We start from the raw sequence: 23,233 nt of genomic DNA on the forward strand, positions 1-23,233 counted from the left end.
AACATTCCCACAACGTACCCTCCTTCTTATACTGCCGAACGGACCATAATGTACACCAGTACGTCCAAGCGAGCGAGAGCATTTTATAACCATATACCACGCAGTTTATTGTTCGTTAACCCATGTCTACAATTATGATTTGCAAAAAATTGTTCAAAAGTTTTAAAAAAAATAGCTCGCTCATCGTCTTCTTCGTAACGTTACTTTATTTTTTTTACACGTATGTGTCCTTGTTTTTGTTTGTTTTTAACAATGCCTTGTTCTACCTGTTTTTGAACATCACTCTGTTTTATCTATGCTTCCATTTCGTGGTGAGGGCCCTGACGTACCCCGGTAGTCTCTTCATATACTTCCACAAGGTGAGCCGAAATCAGAAAAAAGAAGGGAAAAAAAAAAAAAAAAAAAAAAAAAAAAGACATCGAAAGTGACGCTTAAGTAAGTCACACACATGGAAGTACATTGCAAACTAGTGAACAAACCGAACGCCTTTTTTTTTTTTTTTTTTTTTTTTTTTTTTCACCGCTCCGTGCAGACAAATTACGACAACAGTGTAGAACTATGTAAGTTTTACATGAAGGAGTCGGTGAAGTTGTCACTGATTATAAGTGACATTCGAGCAAACGCCAGGGAAGTGACTCTACAGGAAAATGACCCCCGTGAAAATTTCAAAATTAAACTGCAGGCACTCTTCTCAAATAGCAATAACAAGGATAACTACTTTAACTTTTTCAGCGGTCTATATATATTTTACACGCTCTACATTAGCTATTACCTCTACATCAACTTGGAAGAAAATGTAGACTTCAATGATGAACAGTTACTTTTTTACTACTACTTGAAGCTATTCATGATAAAAATAAACGAACTGAAGGTGTACATTCATCAGGATGATATTATATACCCAGAAATCCTCACAGAAATAAAAATCCACAAGGATTTTAACCAAGCAGTGCACGAATTCATACTTAGTAGAAATCCCACCTACGAAAAATTCTGCGCTCCCACAAGAGAAAGGAAAAGGGACTCCAATATTCACACAGCAAAATGGAAGTTCAACATTTGGAAGCGCATATTTAGGAGGAAGGATGTGCAAGACTGCAGGTCAGTGGAAGAATATGCAAACTTGTTATCAGAAAGGGCAAATGAGAATAATTCCTATGGCGATAATGGCAATCCTCATGATTTACCCCCCGGGAGGAATTCCAACCAAGAGGAAGGAAAATCAAGGCACCACTTGGAGGATAAAAGAGGGGATAACTTTTATGATGGCTCGAAAGTAGACAATTCTGTGGAGATCATTCCTCCCAAATATGTCGACATAAATATTTTAAGTTTGTTTTACCATGAAAATTACGAAAAATCCATAACGCATGCTAATTATAGAGACTTTTTTATGATAATAAACGGTGCTGATTTCCTGAAACTTCTAGACGAATTGACACATTTTTTAAACAAGCTGGGAGAGCTTTTCAAAATGAACGCCCAAAGAGAAAGTATGAACATGAGAAATATAAGCAAGTTTATTAATAATTATGTAAAGAAGCACATAGCAGGAACAATGGATTTGTTTAAGTATGAATTGATTTTTAAATATTACGGAAAACAGGAGTACTTGCTAGTCAACGGTGCCAAAATAGATTGCATGTTCATACCATGTAAAAGGTTTCTAAATGATAAAATACAATCATATATTGACTTAAAAAAGGAGAATCAGAAAAACAGGGCAGAAAAAAAGCACCTAACTAATGCACTCACCAATGGTCATGTCTATTTAAACGCTTTCAATAACGATTTTTACAATTACATATATCAAGACAATTATTTGTGCGACATACCCGTGGTGCTTTACTTCAACCCCAATGCTGCATACTATGAATTAAATGCTTGCTATTCAGGATCATTAAAGTTTTACCTGGAAAATAATGTAAATGTTTTTGTGTACAACTATCGAGGGTATAGTAAATCTAGTGGTTATCCAAATTTGAATAGAAATAATTTAGACGCTTTAAAAATTGCCGAATATCTTTTATCCAGGAAGGTCAAACATTTAGGGCTACATGGAACATCCATTGGAGGTCCCCTCTGCTCCTACGTTTCCTACCATCTGTGCAATTTTAACAAAAAAAATAATAATATGGAATATATGGATAAATTGTGCAAAAATGAAATTCGCATCAAGATCACCTGCAAGCAGATAAACAAAACGATAAAATTGATGAGTAGAAGGAAGGATAAAATTTTAAATATCCTCTTCATCCCGATTAAGTATATTATTCTGCTTCTCCAGTTTATTGTGCTTTGTAAGTTGAAAATATCCAACATGAGGATTAGGAGGAAGATCAATCGAAGTATAGACAATGGGAACGGTATCGGAAAAGGCGACTGTGGTAAAGACATAGATGGAAACACACGCACCGATCGTCCGAAAATATCATTTGTATGCATCGACAAGTCCTTCTACAATTTTGAGGAAGTGGCCAAGTACATGGTGGGTGAGTACGCCTACAACATCCTGCAATTCACTTCCTACAAACTGGATATCACGAAATATTACCTGAATTCAGATGTTCCCAAAATTTTGATTTACGACAACAACGACGAGATCATTCACTACATGTCCAGTGTCGTTACGGGGGTGTCAAAGGAAATTTCGAAATTGTACAAAAGTGGGGAGGGCAAGGTCGGAGTCCAAGGTGGAAGTTCTATGGAAGGAATCGCAGAAGGATCCCCAAGCCTTGGGGAAAGCAGCCAAATTTTGCTACCCTTAGTGAATGGAAGATTTGATGAAGGCGCATATATACCACAGACAAAGATGTATTCGGATTTGTACGCCAAGAAAAGGGCAAACCCGGAGTTGCCACTTCCTCAAAAGGAGCAACTTTTGGGTGGATGTATTCTGAGCACCCCCAATAGGAAGCCTCCTTTTGTCGCCCAGTTAATTATAGACGAAAGTGTGGACAAGTGTTGGTTTGAAAATAAAGTGAAAAATATCGACATTGGTCTATTTTTGCAGAGCTGGAAAGTGATAAACGATTGCATTTTGTTTCTAAATAAATCTTCCACAACGAACAACTCGTTCATTTCGATAGGACTGGAAACGTATAAGTCGATCATGTCCTTGTACAACTCGAAGGAAAACAATTTGGAGAAACAAACACATAATGCTATCTATTGTATTTATAATGATAATATGAGTTTTATGGATACATTTAAAAAGATAAATCCCAATTATGACGATTTCGAGATGGCTGAAAATATAGGTAAGGATAGCAACCATGTGAAGAAGCCAAATGTGTGCGATATGCTCCGCGAAAATGAAGACTTCAAATTCGAAATGGAAAAGCTGAACAGAATTTTGAAAGATTTGTACATGTCAAAGAGGAAGGAAGTGGAAAAGGTGCACTTCACATATAGCGGATTTTTTCTCAAAAATGATTACCTCTATAATTATATAAACACGAAAAATAAGAACAAAGAGGAACCTGCTTTTAACATAGAAGAAGTGGACATCATCAATTTCCTAAACCAATTTAGTGATTCTTTAACAGAAATTTCAGATGCGATTAATTGTAATTTAAATTCTTGTGGACAATTATTAACAGAATTGAATGAAGTTGGAGAAAATGAAAAAATAAATTTTTTCAAATCTTTCATTTTTAGAATGAAGGTATATGGTTCCTACCCTTCTCAATGTTTTATTTCGTCTGATGAGGAACAATATTGTAATTCCATCTATCAGCTTCCTTTTATTTTATCTGAATGTTGTCACCAAGAAGGGTTAGATCCTCAAGGGAAGGTCAGGAAATATTCTTACGATTTGAACCACACTCGAGATGATGAACTGCTCTTCGATGGGGAGTATCCTAACAGTGATTCGGAGGATATATATTTCATGCATAGCGATTCGGAAAAAAGGACGAACAAAGTTAAAGGGGAGCGAAGCAAAGACACTTTTAACTTCAATCCCAGTTTTGCAGCAGACTATAACTATACTATGCTTTCTCCTTATGTTGTAATAAAGAGATCCATGTTTTTACACGACTTGATAGTATGCTTGAATTGGTTTAAGAGGAGTACTGCGGTTGGTTCTCCTTCTGTCGGTTCCTTGTCATCTACCTCTGCAGGTGTTTTTTATCAACTCGACGAAGATACCTACTTAGTGAACCCCACACAACTGTTGCACACCTTGAAGGCGAAAAACCAGAAATGGCAGAATAGCCAGAAAAATAACACGACGCGCTTAAGCAGTGGCAATTTTCTGGACTTATTTTCCAACGATATTGGAGTGGACATAAACAATGCGGATTTTTCAAAAGAGCTAGAAAAGTATGTAAGCTGGATGCGCCTGAACAACAGAATGAGCCTTTGCAAAATTCTGCTTTCTCTAAAAAATGAATTACGCAAAATGAAAAATTATACAGAAAACTTAATTGATGAATATAGCACCATTAACCAAAACACGAACATTCACTTTATCATTTTCCTAATCTATCGCATATTAATTTTTAAGAAGCTTCTAACTCACACTTATATAATTTATACCTTTTGGGAGCGGCTGAGTACATCCCTGGATGTGAATATAAATGATGTGGAGGAGGTTGCAAGAGATATTGACCTTCTAACGTTGGAACCCATATCTCATTTCGACATTTTCTATAAGGGTGCCTATAAGGTCTACTCCCCCAAGTAAGGAAGTGCCTACTCTTAAGTGCTGGCTCCTCGCTGCGATCGCTGTGTATCACACATTGCGCGTACCTACATCTACTATAAGATGCGATGCCACATCCATCCCATATCCACCCAATTTACATCTCCTTTACGCCCCCTTTGCAGAATTTTGGGATGCCCCCTGCTCGTTAACTGCGGACATAATGGCACGCTAACCAAGGAGGACCTAGGTTTTTTCAGCACCTGCTTGAATTTCTACCTCAAGGAGTATGCATGAGCAGGATCAGCAAGAAAAAGAAGCGTTGATTACGCAAAAAAAATTAATTAGTCGAGATGTTATGGGTAAAAAAAAAAAAAAAAAAAAGAAAAAAAAGGGAATATACATTATGGGAACCGAAAATTGGGAAGAAATGCGAAACAACTAATTTGGTGGTACACTTTTCCCCAGAGCATCTTTTCAAAAATACTTTCCCCCCTGTCAGTAGTAGTAATCATTCCATTGTGGAGATATAAAATAGACGAAGGAAACTATCCCTATGGTGGATCCGATGGTAGCAAAGAGAATAGCATTTTTGTATTTGTATTTCTCGCTACTGAACAATCTTTTCGTTTTAGCAACACGTGCGTGGCTGTAATCTGCGAATGGGAAAAGGGCATAGGGGGAGATATAACTTTTATGTAGGTGGTAAAATGCACCCAAGGGTGTAAGGCCTTTGTCTTTAATTTAACAAGTGTTAGAAAACCACTTGTGTGTGTAATGGTCCACGTTAACCTGCGCATACAAGCACGATGCGCACATGCATTCGTGCCTATGTGTTCCTATTCATTTTTCATACCGTTACTTTTTATGTCATACTCCTTAAAATAAACGTAATGTTCCTTTTTGTTAATTTTATTATTTGCGTAAATGTTTTGTATTTTTATGTTGCTTAATATAGACGACTGGTTTCTGTTTCCATTTTCCTTTTTCAATATTCTTTTGAATTCTTTCAAGAACGAACTTATCTTTTTCATTTTCCTTCACTTTTTAAGATAAACTGAAGTCGTTTTCCGTTTGTCCTTTTTCCTTTTTTTTTTCTTTTTTTATTTATTTCTGTTCACTTGAGGGAAGGAGGTACAGCTTCGAAAAAAGGTCTGCTGCGCTCCAGGGGAAAAAATAGTCCTGTACAAATGTGTAGCTTCTTTTTTTACAGTGAAGAGAAGCGAAATGTTTCTGTTGAAGTTCATGGGAGGGATTACTCCCACTTGTTTTTTTTTTTTTTTTTTTTTTTTTTTTTTTTTTTCCTGCTTATTCTTACTTCAGCTTTGCTGTCCCCCCCTTGGCCTACAAATTATCCGCTTTCCATTTTTCAAATTTGGCCTTTTGTCTTTCTATATCTTTCAATACGCCCTCGTACCTCCTCCTGTAATCTGAGTATTTTGTCGTCTTCACGTAGTAGTAAATTCCAAGGCTTAAAAGGCAAGATGAAAGTAGAATATATTTCCCTGAACGTTTTTTCATAATCTCTTCAAACGGTGGAGTTGAATTTGATCAGTATGGTATAGTTGTGTAGCGGCCTGACTACCCTTCCGATGTTTTGTTCCTACGTGGATGTACTTTTATCTACTTGTTGTAACTTATTCGAAGGTGCAAATGTTATGAGACGATGTACCCATTTGACCGACGTAGAGAACAGGAAGAAAAAAAAAAAAAAAAAAAAAAAAAAAAAAAAATGATCTCTCTAAAATAATGGGACAAATGAATGGCCTTTTCTTTTCGAGAGTAGCTTTCCTTTGGCATCCGTAGGAACGCACTATGATGTATTCGCCACTAGGCTATTTAATCATCTCTTTTACCATAACGTTTCTCATTATATTTGCGTTAACACATTATGCGTGTTTTTTTTTTTTTTTTTTTCTTTTTCTTTTCCATTTGCACTTCCTTTCAGGGTCAATTACATCTGATGTAATTTTTCCCCCCTCATGTGACAAATCAATGGGTACGCGGACCGATTTTTTGAAACGCCCCCCAAATATGAAAAGGTTGAGAAAAAAAAAAAAATAAAAAAAACCTCAAAAGGGTTAACCTTTAATCAACATATTCCACAGAAATGATCAGCTCATCATGTGTATGAAGAAGTATCACTTTTATCTCCTTTGCCACCCCGAGCATGATGAAGGGGATAAATTGGAACTGTAAATAAGGGGGTACTTCCTCTTTTTGCGCCCTTTGTTTTGGGGGGCCCCAGAGGAGATTACAACTTTGTCTGCATTTGTTATGCCTTTTTTTTTTTTTTGTTGTTCTTTTCCCGTCTTCCTAGGAGATTCAACACAAATAGTGAGCTGTGTAGCTCCCAACGCGTCCTCTTTCTCTGTCATTACATTTTGCATGGTTAAAAGAAAATAAGCCGTTTCAAATTGCTTAATAAGGGAGAAAATACTCGAATGCATACTTTTTTTTTTTTTTTTTTTTTCTTAAGGTTACATATTATAGGAGATGTGGTAAGTTGCTAAATCTTGCAGTTTCAAAAAAAAAAAAAAAAAAAATTTAACAAAATAATTTACGTTACAACATCAAATGGTAAGGAGTACATATGGTATAGGAATCAAATGATTGAATGGTACAAAACAGAAAAAAAAAAAAATATATATATTGAATATATACAGAGGAGGTATGTCCCTCACCACAGTACATAAATCGGCATTTTCATTGGGCTACATTGGCGATGTCGTAATTTCACGTACGTACAATTTAAAAACATTGGTCTGATTAGGGTCCGATTAGCAATATCGGTGGAGTGAAAATGGGTACGGTGCATGCAGGGAAATGCTTCAGTTCCGAAAAGGGCGATGAGCCCGGTATTCCGAAAAGTAGAGCTCGCCTGGTATGCCAAAAAAAAAAAAAAGAAAAAAAGAAAAAACCGCCTCGTCTACCATAAAAACAGAGCTCATCGCTGCTATGCCAATAAAAAAGGACGGAACTTCTTGCCCATGGAGATGGACAACAGGCTCTTCATGCTGCATTCTTAAAGGGGAGGGGAGGCTTACAAAATGGGGTAGAAAACCTCGACACCAATTCCGCAAAATACGTTGTCTCCTTCCTTGTTTCGACTAAGTCTCATGAATCCATTTTCTCCCCAGTACTTACTCCACGAATTTTTGATAATCCAGTAGTACTGAATACCATCATCATTGGCCTTTGATGGAGAGGCTATCGCTCCCTTTTTCGTTAGTCCATTGGCATCATCATAAATATTATTTTGTTGAAAGATTTTGCTGGTTTGTACTTGGCCATAACCGACAAGAAGAACAGAGTGGTTTAATTCTTCTGTACATGTACCGTTGAATATTCCTCCATCGTAAAAGGAGAAATCATCCGTTACACCTACATTAACAGACACGGGACCTACTTCATTTAATGCCCGTATCAATTCGTTTTCTTTCACGCCACCAACAGAGGAGAGGGTAATTTTATTCTTACATCTATAATTTAGGCAAAATAAATTATCCATAGCTATGTATTTATAATCGGCCCCTAAGCAGATTCCATTTTCGATGGCATAGATGAATGAATAAAATGGATGTCCACCATCACATCCGAAATTTAATTTTGAACAATCCACAATTTCTTGTTCGCTCAGTGTTAAAATGGTTTTATCGTGTTCCTTGGCATATATACATTCAACATTTCCTACACTAGCAAATGCCCAACACGAACCACATAATCCTTGATCCTTCGGTTCATGTACAATTCCTTTTTCTCTATAGTCCAAAATTTCTGGGACGTCAGTGAAAATGTCTGCACTTTTGTTGCTATCCACCATTTTACCTTTTACGTTATTCAAAGAAGCAAAAGGCACTACATATTTCTTCTTCAAGTGATCTGGGATGGGAAGTAATTTTCTAAAATAATTTTCAAAATCTTTTTTCGAATAGTCACTAAACTGGTTTAACCTCATTCTGTACATTTGGCTTGTTTCGTTGTGTTTTTTTATTTTGAGATAGTTAATTTTGAAATTTTCATATTTCTCCATCTGCTCAGTGATGTCTTTATAGTTTCTGTTATACTTGTTCATGAACTTAAAAAATTTCGACGCGTATTTCAGGTTGAAGAAGAGACCTTCGATGTGCTCCTCACTCAACACTGCGTCTCCGCCATTATCATCTTCATTGGCCCCGACACTATCGAAATTAAAATTGGACAAACCGCCATTGATATCTTCTTTCCCTTCCTCACCATTAACACTATTGGGGTCTTTTTTTCCTGTTTTCTTCTCATTCATTTTTTTTTTCAAAAGTTCCTTTAACATTTTTGCTAACTGCTCTCTGTTTTCTTGACTGAGGTCCGCCACAACTTCATTATACTTCTTCATTAATTTGATGTGCTTTCCTGGCTCTTCAATTTTTATCTTCTCATCCTCTTCATTAGATATGGCGGCATCTGCTAGTGCTTCTACTTCATCACCAGATAGATCCTTCTTCCCTTGAGGGTATTTTGAAAAGATAAATTTCAGAGTTTCTATTTCAGCCTTGTTGAGGATATCTCCATCACCAGAGTTGAAAGAAGAATCTTTCAGATTGTCGCTTCGGTTAAGGCTCCAATCATTTCTCGATATCGTAGTGAAGCATACGAACACTACACCGCACATCACAAATGTCAGAACTATGTATATGCATATCTTCAAAATTTTCCTATTCCTCCTTTTGGAGAGCATTTGGTTTCTGTTCAGGGCCTCCAAGCTGGACTTGGTCAGGTTCATGATGCTCATATTCTGCGCCATTTTCGCCGTACGGTGAAAAAATTAAAGAAAGTGGTGGGCTACTCAGGATGTAAGCGCAGGTAATTGGCTTTTAACGGGTTCCCGAACGGAAAAAACCTACGTTATTACATATAAGTTACTGTAGCATAAGGCAAAAAAGGCATAAAACCCTATGGACGATTCATAAAATATACAAGCAAAGCGTACACTTATTGCTTCAATACCCGCCGTGCAAACAGAACCATGCAGTTAGTCAGTCAGTGGGTCACCGCAATTGACAGTCTCACTTGATTATGTAACTTTATTCTTTCTCCTTTAAAAAAAAAAAAAAAAAAGGAAAAACATAGTAACAGTGTAACTGATGGCACGGAAGTTAACGTATGTTTCGCATAGCCAAATAAATTGGCAAGGCGTATATGTTTCTCATCAAAAGTTCCATTAACTAGCGATAGTCGTTATCGCTCGAATTAAGCTTTACGTTACTGCCTTCTGCTGTAAGAGAAAAGTAAAAATGAAAACAAAAATAATGGCCAAAACGAACGGGAAAAATTAAAAAATTGTAAACACTATTTGCAAAAAAAAAAAAAAAAATGAAAAACAACACTTGCGCAGTGCTTAAAAAAAATATATATATATATATATAATATATATGTAGTGCTTAAAATTCTCCTTTTATATATAAAGTAGGATAATGTCGACGCTTCTTCCCCCACCCACCCACCACCCGCAAGAATGTAGTTGCTGCAAGTGTCAAGCGCTTAACGATACGAAAAAAATAAAAAAAAAAAAAAGAAAGTAATAAGGCATGTTGAAGACAAACTTGACAGAAACGGGGGATGCGTTGTACCTGTTCCGACTTGCAACATTTCGAGGGGGAGGGGAAGAAAAATGATATTCTGTGCACATGGTGAGGAAGAAATCACCCTGTGGTGTATCACTCGATAAAGGAGGCAACTCACAAGGGCACATGCCGACATACCTACGTGCACGTAAGGCTGTACAATCCATATGAATGTAAGGCTGTACCACCCATATGAAGGTTAAACATGTAGACCAGCAACCCTTTCAAACGAGCATCTCCATATGCATTTCAGAGTACATTTCATTGCGCATGTCCAATGTTCATGTCAATCTGCATGTCAACGTATTTTCCAGTGAGCATATTAGTACCCATGTAAACGCACATAAATTTTGCGCACATATCAATGCACATGCCCCTGTCCCGTCCTCCATGTGTGACCGCTTTAAAAAAAAAAAGCCAAATCGGGTGAACGTCAAAACACCCCCCCACTGGCACATATTCCCACCATACAGTTCTCCATTTAAGAGCTACAGATCCTTGGCAGATAGACATTTCATGTGCAGCGTAAAAATAAATGGTGAGTCTTCCCCAGTTTAATCTTTGTGTTTTTTTTTTTTTTTTTTTTTTTTTTTTTTTTTTTTTTTTTTAATTTTACATTCTCACTGCCTTAATAGAGCAAAAGAGAACATGTCCCTTTGTTGAATGATGTAATTTTTACACATCATTTTTACGAGGAGCGAAAAAAAAAAAAAAAAAAAAATCATTAAAAGGCTACAAAAAAAGAAAGAAAAAAAATTGTGACATAAAATTTAATAAAATAAAATTGAGGCAAATGCAACTGCCTCTTTGCAACTTCCCCGCATTTTCTACATACAGGTGAAGCTTACTCTTTTGTTACCAAACAAGGAAAAAAAAAAAAAAAAAAAAAAGAAAAACGGATCCAAGTAAAACAAAACCAAATAACACTAAAACTGCTAACAAAGAAACTGCTGACATGAACGAATCGACGTGACTATATATTTATGTATAACGGAGTGTGTAAACCGAGAGGGGGGAAGGAAATTGATTGTAAAAAGGCAGTTGCAAAGAGGCAGGCGTTGGAAAAAATATGCACACAGTGTATGCATGCCAAACCTGCGCTTCGATTATGCTACCTTTTGGTGTATAAATAAATTAATTAAAACAAAACAAATTAACAAATTAACAAAAAAAAAATTAAATAAATAAAATAAAAATTAAATTAAAACGAAATTGTACAAAACGTGTAAAATGAAAAATGGAAAAATAAAAACATGGCAAAGGAAAAGGGAACGCAGAATGGCACAAAACAACGTGGTTGGAAATGATGGCATACCACGGTAAAAAATGAAGGTGCCTTACAAAAGGGGGCATTTTTTCTCCAACAAAAGTTATCTCACTATGCTACGACATACGGAGCATGTTATATTTCTAGTTAGCTCTCTTACGAAGGTCCTTCAATATTTCATCATGGATGTAGAGTCAAATTTCTTATGATATGTTTTGCCTGCCACACTCCAATGATGTGAGGCAAAGAAAAAAAATGAGTGTATCACTCAAGAGCTGCTCACAAATTTATAAACGGAAATAAACCAAACGGTATGATGGGGCAATTTAAAAAAATGACTTTCAAAATATGCTTGTAATAATTAGACTTCCGATAATTTTGTAACTTCTCAAAGGACTGGTAATACATGTATATATTTAAATATTCGTAGACGAAATCAGTTTGGTTATTTAAATGAAAGGGGTAACCACTTGATAAGGTACTTTGTTCAGACGACTTGTTCATATGGTTGCCTGAGCCACTATCCTCATGTGACCTTTTCTTCTTCATAATGAAGTAGTCCTTTTTCTTGTAGTGTTCATTCAGGAGAGACAAAATACTGATAACTTTTAGGTACTTTTTTTTTAAAAAATAATATCGAGCATATAAAATGTTAACCTTTCTATCGTTGAAATAAATTTTACTTATTAAAGATACGTAAATTTTAATGTTTTTCACGAGTCGATATTTTTTCTGTCTTTTCTGGGCACTCTCATAGTCCACACAAAACGAGTTGAACAGCTTCTCCTCATCCGCGTAAATCTTATTCATGGTCCTTTTGTTCACTCTGTTCATTCTGTTATTTGCGTCTACTTTGTTGGTCGAAGAGCATTTTGCACCATTCCTTGCATTCTCTTTTGGTTCATTCCTTTGAGGGGATTCTTTTTTTTCTTGCTTATCAGCTCCCCCCTTTTCGCCCTTCCTCCAAAGAGGCCAGAATTCCCCCCGCAAATCTTTCTTATCTTTTGTATGAAAAGGTAACTTAAAATCATTTTCACCAAATCGATCCCTGAAGTAAATGTGATTATTGTCGACCTTAACTTTCGGGTGGTCACATAACTTCATTCTAGAATTGTGCAATTCGTATTCGTTTTCGAAAAAGAGTATTTTTGTATATAAATTGCTTTTAGAAGGTAGTGATATTTTCCCCTGTCGGTTACTCTTCCTTTTTTTCATCGTTTCGCCAAAGGGGAATATTGTCGTTGGTGACAAGCGACATACATTGCTTGCCTTTCTGGTAAAGACATGACTATCTGAATATTTTTTCTTCCTTTTGCACTTGGCATAGAGATAAAACAAGTACAAGCATTTCAAGCACATGAACTGGTGTGTCAAATTGTAGAAGAAGCTTGTATTTTCGTAGCTGTAATAGTTACTGTCGTTATTTATACTTAGATAAAATTTTATGTACGTATCTATAATATTGAGAAGGTAAATGATGAGCTTGGCATTTACCCTCAGGTATATCAGAATCTCAGCCACACTGATCCAGGTGATGATTTCCAGGTAGACATTTTTCAGGCTAATTTTCCTCATGTTCTTTTCTGTGCCAGTATCCATAGGAGTGGTGTTTCTTACATTGTTGAGGCTGCTATGCGAGTTGAGAGTTCCAAAATTGTTACAGGTTCTACCAAGAATGCCACTTGCACCAACAGCGCCGCATCCATTTCTATCCGAGAAATAGTAATTTTTGCTGTATAATTTTTCGCTCCCTTTCGCGTAGCTAAAGAAACAGTGGTGGTTGTTGATTTCACCATTTGAATGGTAGTCTCTATCGCTCTCTGCATGCAATTCGCACTTAATCTTACCCAGATCGACATAAGACATAATTTTATTCAAACAGAAATATACATACATATCAGAGTTTTTTTTTTCCTGCATTTTCTGATGAATGTATTTGTACAATGCTAACAGGATTGGCATAACGCAGGGTAACAAGTTCACTTTGCTCATGTCAATGTATTCGTTTTTTTTTATGTTACTTTTTAGTTTCTTTGGGAAGGTATCATATACGGACGGGGGGTCCATGAAGTATGCGTTTCTCTTTTCGGTCTTTACTGATTTTTTTTCCTTATACTTTTCGTTAACATTTACATCCCCAGATTGGTTCGTCCCGGACAGGTGTGTAACATCGGCGTGTGGAAATTCTCCCCCCTTTTCCCCATCAGCCGCCCTACCATCATGTGTTGCGATCGTTTGTGATTTTTCATCCGAACCACTCTTTGTCACGGTAGAAGTTGCACCTCCCCTCGAAGCTGCAACATTCATCGCATTGCTTTTCCTTTGCAAAATCTTCAGCGAAATCTGAATTCTGTCAATTTCTTCCTTAATACTATTAGTTAAAAGCCGATTCCCTTCATCCTTCCCCTTGGCTAAGTTGCTACACCTGTTAAGATTAAATGGGATGTTGGGAAAAAATCGAGTAGTCTTTTTTGGCCCTCCACAAGAATCACTATTTGTGGCAGTTTCATCAGTGTAATTAATATCGTCACTAACTACGTTGTCCATCTCGTCCGTGTCGAATATTGCATCGTACAGTTGGCTGAGATGATCATTTCCCTTTTTTTCTTCACGCAAAAAATTGAAATGGTCCATATGGCGGGCGATTTCACTTGGGTTCGTTTTGATGTCACACCTTTTTGAAACCTTTTGCAGAAGGAGGTGTTTCACCTGGGCACATGGGAATGACTTCTTTTTATTCTTCTTGTTTTCTGTTTTTTTCTCCCAATAAAATAAAATATCATAGATTACGAAGAAATTAATTAAGTAATATACGTAGAGATAAAAAAAAAAAAAATTGTTTGGGAAGTAGTTTATAGCTTTCGCGAGAATTAAAAAACACTCCTTGTTAGGCGATTCCTTTTGAAGTTCCTCATCGTTGTAAAGACAATATGGAATACTTCTTCTTTCTGTACAGTGTTGTGTGCTCAGCTTAACATGCGTACTTTTCCCACTTGTAGAGACCTTTCCAGTAGGGGAATTCATCTCCCCCCGTTTTGAACGAAGAGGGTTCTCACCATGTTCTGTTTTGTTCTTATCATGCCTGCCACTTGGATCGTCACTTTTCTCATTAGACTCTCTTTCGGATGGGACTTCACTTGGGTTGTCCTTCACACTGTTAAATGGCATTATACTCCCCGAATCATTGCAGTCTATAAAATTCCCTAGGTTGCAAAAGTCGTCTATATAGCTTCTTCCTCCATCTGCCATTTTCCCATCATCTGCATCAAACATGTTGTTAGGATTACTAATAGTGTTATAAAAGTTGGGGGCATTTTTCCTTAATTGGTTAATTAACCCTTTGTACTGTTCATTGTAGCTGTGAAGAATATTCGCATGGTTAATGACTGCATCATATTTTCTACCATCACCTTTATTTTTTCTATATGGCGATTTCATGGAATCAGCCTTATGTGTATGACTCTTGCCGAGCTTCCTCTCCCCATGTGTAGAAATTACCTCCATTTTCGTGTACCTCGAACTGGTAACTACTATATATAGCAAAAAAAATGGGAAAGCGTACACATTATGGTAGTTTTGTAATAAAAAATTTTTACATATATAAATGCACTTTGTAATTTTTAATTTGTACAGATAGATAACGCCAAGGTAATAATAACTCAAGAGATGGTTTGGATCCACCTTGATGCTTTTTATCATGTATTTATAACTCACGTTTAGCACATCTGTATAATCATTTTTTACTAAATTATTTATATTTATTTTTTTCTCAACCAAATCATCTTCATAAATGATATTTATTTCTTTCATATTGTCATAGTAGTAGTTGGTATTTAGTTGTTTCAGTAGAGAAATGCCTATAATGTAGAAGAGTTTACTACTTCTCAGTTTGTTTATATCTATGCTTGGGAGCATATTCGGCCATTTCTCACACTGCAAGGTGGTTAATGCGTTTCCTTCCTTTGTACCCTCGATGCTACATTTGGTCTCCTTCCTTATTTTGTCAAGGCAATTTGAGTGGGACTCATTTTCAGTGTACCCTTTTTCTCGGTTAATGTTATGAGGGTTGTCTTTTCCATCACCATTTGAGCTATTCTCCCCCCATGTGTAATTTGCACCCATAGGTGCAGAAGGACTCGCATCGTTAAATGTCTCTCCACATTTTTTATTCCACTCATCCAGTGTATTGTTTGTTCCATGTAAAATGTTCCCTCTTTGGGGATGTAAATTTTCTTCATCACTTAACCTTCTGTGTTGCAAGTCCACCTGGGGATAGTCACTCAAATGTTTATTCTTACGACTATGTTTATCAGTGGGGGGATTTGATATGTTACTGTCTTCTTCGACAGATTCATTCGTTACTTCGATACCTTTCCCCCGTAGTGAGTCTGACTTTCCTCTGCTGAGTCGCAATTCCAAGACGACATTACACTTGTGTGCATTCTTTAGAAAGAAGAAGAGGTACTTTAATGAATTTTGCACACATATATGCGCACTGCTGAGGTGGTTAAAATTTACCTTTAGCTCAAAAAATATGTCGAAGAAAATGGAAAAACGGAAGGACTTTATATCGCCTAGTTTGTCATAAAACTTTATTAAAGACCAAGGAGAGTTATTTATACCCTGTACGGAATTCATATCATTAATGTAGTTCGTGCTGTATGTGTTGATTATGTAATCATCGTAGTGAATATCTTCATCTTTCATGTAAAAGAAGGAGTGTTCATACGGGACATATTTTTCGGGTTCATCTGAGAAAAAGGTACTATTCCCCCCTTCCGGAATTTCCTTATATGCATTACCCCCTGGATGAGAAGGAACAAGTGACTTTTCACACACAGATCGAGATGTCTTCGGGTTAAAATAATGGCTACGTCCATGTTGGTTAATCAGTTTACAGTGCACATGGTTAATATATCTCAGTACCGAAATGACCAAATGGTAATTCGAATATAGAAAATTAAGCACTGCTATTCGTTGATACAGGGAAAATATCAAGTAGGTATTAAAGCGGGTATAAAAAGCCAGAGCTACAATTTTTTCATACTTTTTTATCAGAAAATATTTGTCCTTACTATGAAATTTTTTCTTTAATTCATAAGTATCAATTTGATAATATTCATTGTGAAGGAAGACATTTTCAATGAGATTCTTTACCTGGAATGTTATGCTTTTTTTGCTTATCCGAATTTGTTCTACTGCTTCTTTAGCGTTGTACAGAGCAATGTAATACTGACCATCATCCACATGGTGGCCATATGCCATGCTTTTCCTTCTCTTCAGGTCAGTGTTGTACGTTTTACTAAACAATAAGTCATTCCATTTTTCCCTCTTCTCATTGAAGAGGGAATATTTCTGTATATATGCTGTTTCATTTTTTATATTACTTAGGGTATTTTTACGATAGAGGATTTTCCTACTCCTGGTTTCCTCAGAATCTGAAAATTTTTCTCTTTTTTTTTTATTTGAATTTTTTAACAAATTGTCCTTGTTTACTCTAAACAGCTTGTAAATGCTTGTGGATATGTCTTGCTTGTTATTTTTGAGGAACCTATTCCGTTTGTCCACTCTGTTTTGTGTGTTTCTACGACTTTGTTTTGTACTTTTCCTTTTGTAGTTCCATTTACCACCATCTTCAATTGTTGATTTATCTCCCCTGTTATCATCATTACTGGAACCATCATCACTAGTGCGCTCACAAAGGAGGTGTATATTATCATGTCTAAACCTTTCAATCTGGTTAAACTTACCCTCGCCCAAATGTTTATAGCCTTTTACGTAGGCAAAGTAATAGTGGGAATTGATGAAGGGCAAAAAAATAAGAGACAACATTTCCGTTATTAGGAAGAGGAAATAAATGTGTTCATATTTTTCTACATTAATTTTTATATGATAATTAATGAAATTTTTTTTATAAGTCTCTCTTAACAAATTTATGGCTTTGGAATTGTATTTTTTTTTTTTTTTATGTATTAGGAGAATTGAAGCTATTGGATTGAGTGTCTCCTCTTTGTTATGTTCTCTAACCATTTTGTACTCTTCCCCTTTTCTTGACAACTTTTTGGAACTTTTGGTTTTGCACTTATCATTCATATCTTTTTTCATGTTCACCTGGATGGTAGTTTTTTCTTCAAACATAGAGTTGTACATCATTTTGTTGTTATCTTTCTTTTTATTTTTATTTAGGTATCTCTCCTTTAGATATTTCTTATAGCACGATATTTCGTTGCCAATGTCTTTGTTCGAATGGCATAGGAAATTAAATAAATTATACCTCAGCTTTTGTTTCTTCTTCAAAACATTTAAAAAATTCAAATACTCACTTATATCCTTCTTATGTATGTTCATGTAAATATATTCGTCAAAAATGTACAGGTAGAGGAAATTATAAATCAAGATTTTTAATTCGTTATTAGGGAAGTTAAACAAATTTCTCAGCGAATAATTTTTCAAATTGTCCTCCCCATAATCCTCACCATAATAATCCTCATCACGATAATTGTAATCATTAGATGCGTTAATACTTCTGTTTCTTCCAAACAGATTTTTGTTAATTTTTTTCTTAAAAATTGTTTCAATAAATTTGTCGTTTTTTCTCTGCCTGCTGGTGATAGACAGTTTGTTTTTCTCGTCTGCATCATCACACGTTGTGAATTTAGTTTTATTCGAATTTCTGTTAAACGTATGATGAAATGCCCACTCGCTCTTTCCCCCCCCGCTGATGGAAGAGCGACTGTTCAGGTTATCTACCAAGGTGACACTTTTCATAATACATCCCGATTTACTCATAGGAACATTCGACTTGTACCTCTTATTATCGCTAAAAAGTTCATGCGACGAAATGGTATGGCTGTATGGACATTTATTCACTCGCGTGGGGTTCCTACAATGGAGAACGTGCCTTGTACGTTCACCGACCTTGACATTATTATTTTCACAATATGTAAACCTCTTTAATTCTTCATATACGTTTTCTGTTTTATTCCCCTTCTTTTCAACATGGCTACAGTTCTTCTTAAGACAGGTACTAAGCATATGGCTTCTCAACTGATCCTTCGTACTCATGGTGAAGTTAAAATTAAGAAAATTTTCACTAGGTGAGTTTTCGCTCAGATGTAGATTCTCCACAATACACTTCCCTTTCACTGTTGCGTCTTCTTCCTTTTTCTGTTCTGCTAATTCGTACTGCGACGCATTTTTATAAGGACATACCTGGTAGGTCCCTAACTGCAGTTTCTTCTCCTCCAATTTGATCAACGAATGCAGAATGTTGTCTTCTCCATTTCCTTTCTTTCCGTTAATCCTGTACTGGTGAATTAATTGCGCGCGCATCCAACTGTGATGATTGCCAAGTATCTCCCGCCCATACGTTCCTTGGATCTTTAGAGACGCATTTTTATAAAGATTAAAAAATATTTTAAAAAATATCGACTTCAAACAATAATCATTCGTTAGATAATTCTCACTAGGGTTAAACAAATTTACACCATTGTCCAAAAAAAGAATTCTCTTAAGTACATAGAAGTTCTTCTCATACGTAAAAATGTTACTGTCATAGAATTTTATAATTTTGTCTAGGTACAGATGATAAATCACATTCTTTAGGTTGTAGTTATTTTGATAAAAGATGTATTTTGTTTCTACGTGATTTATTATATTAAGGTAAATTAAAATGTGCCTTTTTATTCCATTGAAAATGTATTTGTAGTTAAAGCAAATGGCATTCTTTATGATATTTCCCACGACGATATCGTTGATGTAATTCAGGTGTGGGGAATTGAACGAGTTATTCAAGAAGGCATAATTCCTATACTTAGAGTTCGAGTTCTCCTCCTGCCAGTCAGCCACGAAGTAAAAGTTGCTATTGTTTCGCACCTGTCTTTGGAAGTGGTTAAATGTGTGCACCACCAACTCGTCGTACATGCTGCACATGCCGTAGTTGTCATGCTCGTCATCGGGGAGGTTGTTATTACCGCCATTTTTGTCATCATTGTGTTTGTCCTTATTGTCACTTTTCGCTTCGCTTTTCGATTTTTTTTCCTTTAATATTTCCTTTTCGCTTTTCTGCACCCTTCCCTTTCCTCCTTCCAGCGCCCCATCCATCGCATTGTTCGTACACCCCGTGCACACGCTGACGTTGCCCTGGAGGCCTGTTTTACAATCCAATTCACCAGAATGAGTGGGGCAAAAATCGACCCCCTTACAATTCTCCCGCTGGTCACTCTCCATGGTCCCCACATCAGACATAACAGTAGCTGTGATTTTTTTTTTTTTTTTTTTTTTTTTTTCTTTTTTCGCACTTTCGTTCTTCAAATCCTTGGAATGCTTCCCATACGAAGCATCGGTATTTTCTTTCCCTTTCACACTAAACGAGTTCAGCTTATTCATCTCGTGATTTAAATCGAAGGACTTCCACTTTCTCTGGTAGCTCTCGAAGATATAATAAAAATACAGGTACACATTTTTATATATGTAAGTCGAAATGCTCAACAAGTTCACCTTGCTGTACAGGAGTGCTATGACCAGTATACCCTCCACAATATTTATCTGTTTAAAGTACGAAAAATAAATCAACACGTCAAAAAAGTAGTTGTAAAAATAGTATTTCTTATCCTTAATCTGGATCAGATTCTTCAGAATCTTTTCCTTCTTATGTATATTTTTTCTTTCATTATATTCAATATTCATTATACTTCTTAATTTCTTTATTCTGCGTATTTTATCTTCCAGGGGAATACAACTTACGACATCTGTTAGTCCTTCTATCGATGTCTCTTTGTGTTTTATTTTTAGGAATAACAAATATTCATCTATGGTTATGTATTCTTTTTTTTTTCTTTTTCTTTTTATTTTTTTCCTTTTTTTTTTATATGTATAATTTTGTCTTTTGCATGTGTGGTGAAAGTGGATGCTTCGCTTCTTGGGGCAAGGGTCTTTCTCCTTCGTCGGGGCTGCATGCTCGTGGGTATCTCCCCGTGGTGTGTGTTCCGCATTCGATTCACTGATATGTTGCTTATTCGAATCAATTTTGTTTGTATCCTCCTTAATATCATTAGCTTCTGTGTTATCTTTCACTGAGGAGAGACATATTTGCCCTTCCTTGGGTTGAGTCAACCCGTTTGAGGACTCGACAGGCAAGCTATCACAAGGAGCAGGCCAATCACTTCCATGTAGAGAGGAATTCTTCCTTTTGCTCTTCCTAATTCCAATGATGCTGCTACCCGTTGAACGTTCCTTGAAGGAGTCGTCTTGTTTATTCTTTCTTCCCGATAATATAAATTTGTTCTTAATTTTCGTACGGATTCCTTTACTCCCTAAGGCTCCACTATCTTTAATTGCTTTCTTTTTGTGTAATCTCTTTTCTCCCCTGTGATTAGTGGATTTTGAAAAAATGGAAGATGGCTTCTTCTCATACAGCAGGGTGTCGTAATAATTATATATCTTATTTTTTAGTTTGGAAGAAATTAGGGTGGTAATCCTCAATTTCCTTTTTTCGCTTTCGGAACAGTATTTATTAATTTGTCTAAATTTTCTCTTAAAGTAAATATACTCAAAGAATTTAATTTTGGCATTCTGGAAATCTTTTAAATGGATATAAGAAATAATTACTGGGACGTAGAGATAATACAAGACAGAGTTAATATCAATATATTTTATATTTTTCTTATTAATTTCATATTTTAATTTTTTGTTATTGCTAAATAAATAAATATCGAAGTAGCTGAATGAAGGAAGGGCTATCTGGCTTTTATCAAGAACTCTGTCCAATTTATCATAATCACTTTTTTTTAAGTTATAAAAAAAGTTAATGACTTGATATTTTTTTTCTTCATTGGAGTTATCTTCATTTGTGAATTTTTTATCGTCGAGTAGTAATCCTATTCTTTCACTGTTCCTCCCTTTTTTACTTCTGGTAAGGGTATTTTCCTTCAAGTAACTATTATCCCCATATATAAGTCTCTTCCCTTTTCTGTTTAGGTATAGTATTTTTATAATTTTGGAGTATCTAAAGGTGTAATTAAAAGCTTTGTTTCTATTTAAAAAGCTATTACTGTATATGATAAATACATTTTTAAATGGCTCAAAATTGTCTATTACTTCTTTGTATCTGTGGTAGTTTAGCAGTCTATTGTTATGTCGAATGTATTTCCTCAGTATGGCTCTCAGCTTATGTCGGTCGTACTTTTTTATATTTTCATTGATCACATTTTTATCCAATGTTTCATCTTTACCTTCCGCTTTCAGTTCGCCTCTGATGGTGTCATACAGGAGCATTTTCATCATTTCCACGGGTTCTAGGACGAACTTCTTCTGTTGGTGTTGCTTTGGACGCTGTTTCCTCGCTTTAACTGGATATTATTTGTCATGTGGTCGCTCGGTTAGGCGGTCGCTTGATCATTTATTTTATTATTTTTTTTTTTTTTTGCATTTGTTCTTCAATTTCGATTTAGGCTATCCGCCCAATATGGATTACCCGTTCTAGTCTCCACAATTTGGTTACTCCACCGCCGCCTTTCCGTTACGCTTACCTTTCGCTGCTTCTCCCCGGTTTATTTCCTCCCCCTTTCTGGCATGATTGCACAAAAATAAACACCTCAATATTTTCCTCCTAAACTGGGTGCTCCTTCAAGTTTGAATTTTCCCCTTTAGGAACTTGAATAATTATTTCATCGTTTTCCAGGTTTGTCCCTTTTTCGTTACACTCTCTCAATTCGTCTGTTAGTAATTGTGATTGAAATTTACATTTTTGTGATTTTTTTCTTTATTATTTTTTTTATTTTTGCTCATTTTTTTTTTCTTTCCGATATTTGAGAATTTTTTTTTATTTTCATTGGGCAAGGTGAGAAGTGTGTTTCGTCAAAACTGTGACATCACGTTTATATGTGTTTTTCGTCGAATAAGAAAAATGACCTAAGATCGTATGCATGTATTAAGCATAAAAATATGTGCGCAAACTTGTATTGTGTGCATTCTGCGGCGGTGTATGCGTGTGTGCTTCCTGCGTTTTTATATATTATACCCGTAACAAGGGTACACGCGCTTAATGTGGAAATATCAAGGAGAATAGGCATGTATGTTTTTTTATTTTTCTTCGCGCCAAGCTGGGATTGATAGAAAATTGCAAAACGTAGATCTTCTTCCTTCTTTTCGTAATTCTCTGCAGTATGTAATTTTACTGGCATGACAGAATTTTTTTTTTTTTTTTTTTTTTTTTTTCTTTAAATATTAGAAGAAAAAATAACGTGCTTATTTTTTCGCGCAGACCATGTGCCCCCTTTTTTTGTAATTAACATGGCACCCATAGGTGTGTATTTTTACGGGACCTCTATGATAGTATGGTCCAATTGAGAAGTATTTCGAAACAAATGTGCACGCTTTTGTTAAAAGTCAATTGAGGTCATCCTCAAAAAGGAATGGAGAAAATGCACTATTTTGTATGGAACATCGGCATGTAGAAGGAAAAGTTTTTTTTTTTTTTTATCATTCTGTCCTATTTTTTACGATTTATATGTGTATTTTCGCGTGGGATACATTTCATGAAAGATGTCAAACGCGATAGCTATAGAAAGGCAAAATAGAATACTCATTTTGTGGTTAGCAAAATAGGGAGTTCTTGGTTTTAAAGCCTGAATTTTTTTTTCCTGCGCTTATTTCCCCGTGTACAAGCACTGTGGGGCCATGTATCACAAAATCAGGTTGGGAACATTTACTCTCGCC

The 23,233-nt window shown here is 35.8% G+C and overlaps 5 protein-coding genes across 5 annotated transcripts; 1 reads left to right on the top strand and 4 right to left on the bottom strand.

Moving 5' to 3' along the window:
* Positions 1 to 122: 122 nt before the first annotated feature.
* PKNH_1223500 (conserved Plasmodium protein, unknown function) lies at positions 123 to 4,945 on the top strand (the record flags this gene model as incomplete). Its single annotated transcript, XM_002260252.2, has 3 exons — positions 123 to 359; positions 533 to 4,686; positions 4,834 to 4,945. 3 exons carry the CDS (start codon positions 123 to 125, stop codon positions 4,943 to 4,945), a joined length of 4,503 nt encoding a protein of 1,500 aa, XP_002260288.2.
* Positions 4,946 to 5,146: 201 nt separating this feature from the next.
* Positions 5,147 to 5,682, bottom strand: PKNH_1223600 (conserved Plasmodium protein, unknown function; the record flags this gene model as incomplete). The annotated part of the gene is made up of 2 exons (XM_002260253.1): positions 5,147 to 5,304; positions 5,505 to 5,682. The coding sequence occupies 2 exons, from the start codon at positions 5,680 to 5,682 to the stop codon at positions 5,147 to 5,149; spliced, it is 336 nt and encodes a 111-aa protein (XP_002260289.1).
* A 310-nt stretch (positions 5,683 to 5,992) lies between these two features.
* Positions 5,993 to 6,169, bottom strand: PKNH_1223700 (protein PET117, putative; the record flags this gene model as incomplete). Its single annotated transcript, XM_002260254.1, has 1 exon — positions 5,993 to 6,169. The coding sequence occupies one exon, from the start codon at positions 6,167 to 6,169 to the stop codon at positions 5,993 to 5,995; it is 177 nt and encodes a 58-aa protein (XP_002260290.1).
* A 1,522-nt stretch (positions 6,170 to 7,691) lies between these two features.
* Positions 7,692 to 9,428, bottom strand: PKNH_1223800 (knowpain-1; the record flags this gene model as incomplete). The annotated part of the gene is made up of 1 exon (XM_002260255.1): positions 7,692 to 9,428. The coding sequence occupies one exon, from the start codon at positions 9,426 to 9,428 to the stop codon at positions 7,692 to 7,694; it is 1,737 nt and encodes a 578-aa protein (XP_002260291.1).
* A 2,366-nt stretch (positions 9,429 to 11,794) lies between these two features.
* On the bottom strand, positions 11,795 to 21,799 carry PKNH_1223900 (conserved Plasmodium protein, unknown function; the record flags this gene model as incomplete). Its single annotated transcript, XM_002260256.1, has 1 exon — positions 11,795 to 21,799. One exon carries the CDS (start codon positions 21,797 to 21,799, stop codon positions 11,795 to 11,797), a length of 10,005 nt encoding a protein of 3,334 aa, XP_002260292.1.
* Between the last annotated feature and the right edge of the window lie 1,434 nt (positions 21,800 to 23,233).

The sequence above is a fragment of the Plasmodium knowlesi genome, assembly GCF_000006355.2.
Source record: "Plasmodium knowlesi strain H genome assembly, chromosome: 12".
NCBI classification, from domain to species: domain Eukaryota; phylum Apicomplexa; class Aconoidasida; order Haemosporida; family Plasmodiidae; genus Plasmodium; species Plasmodium knowlesi.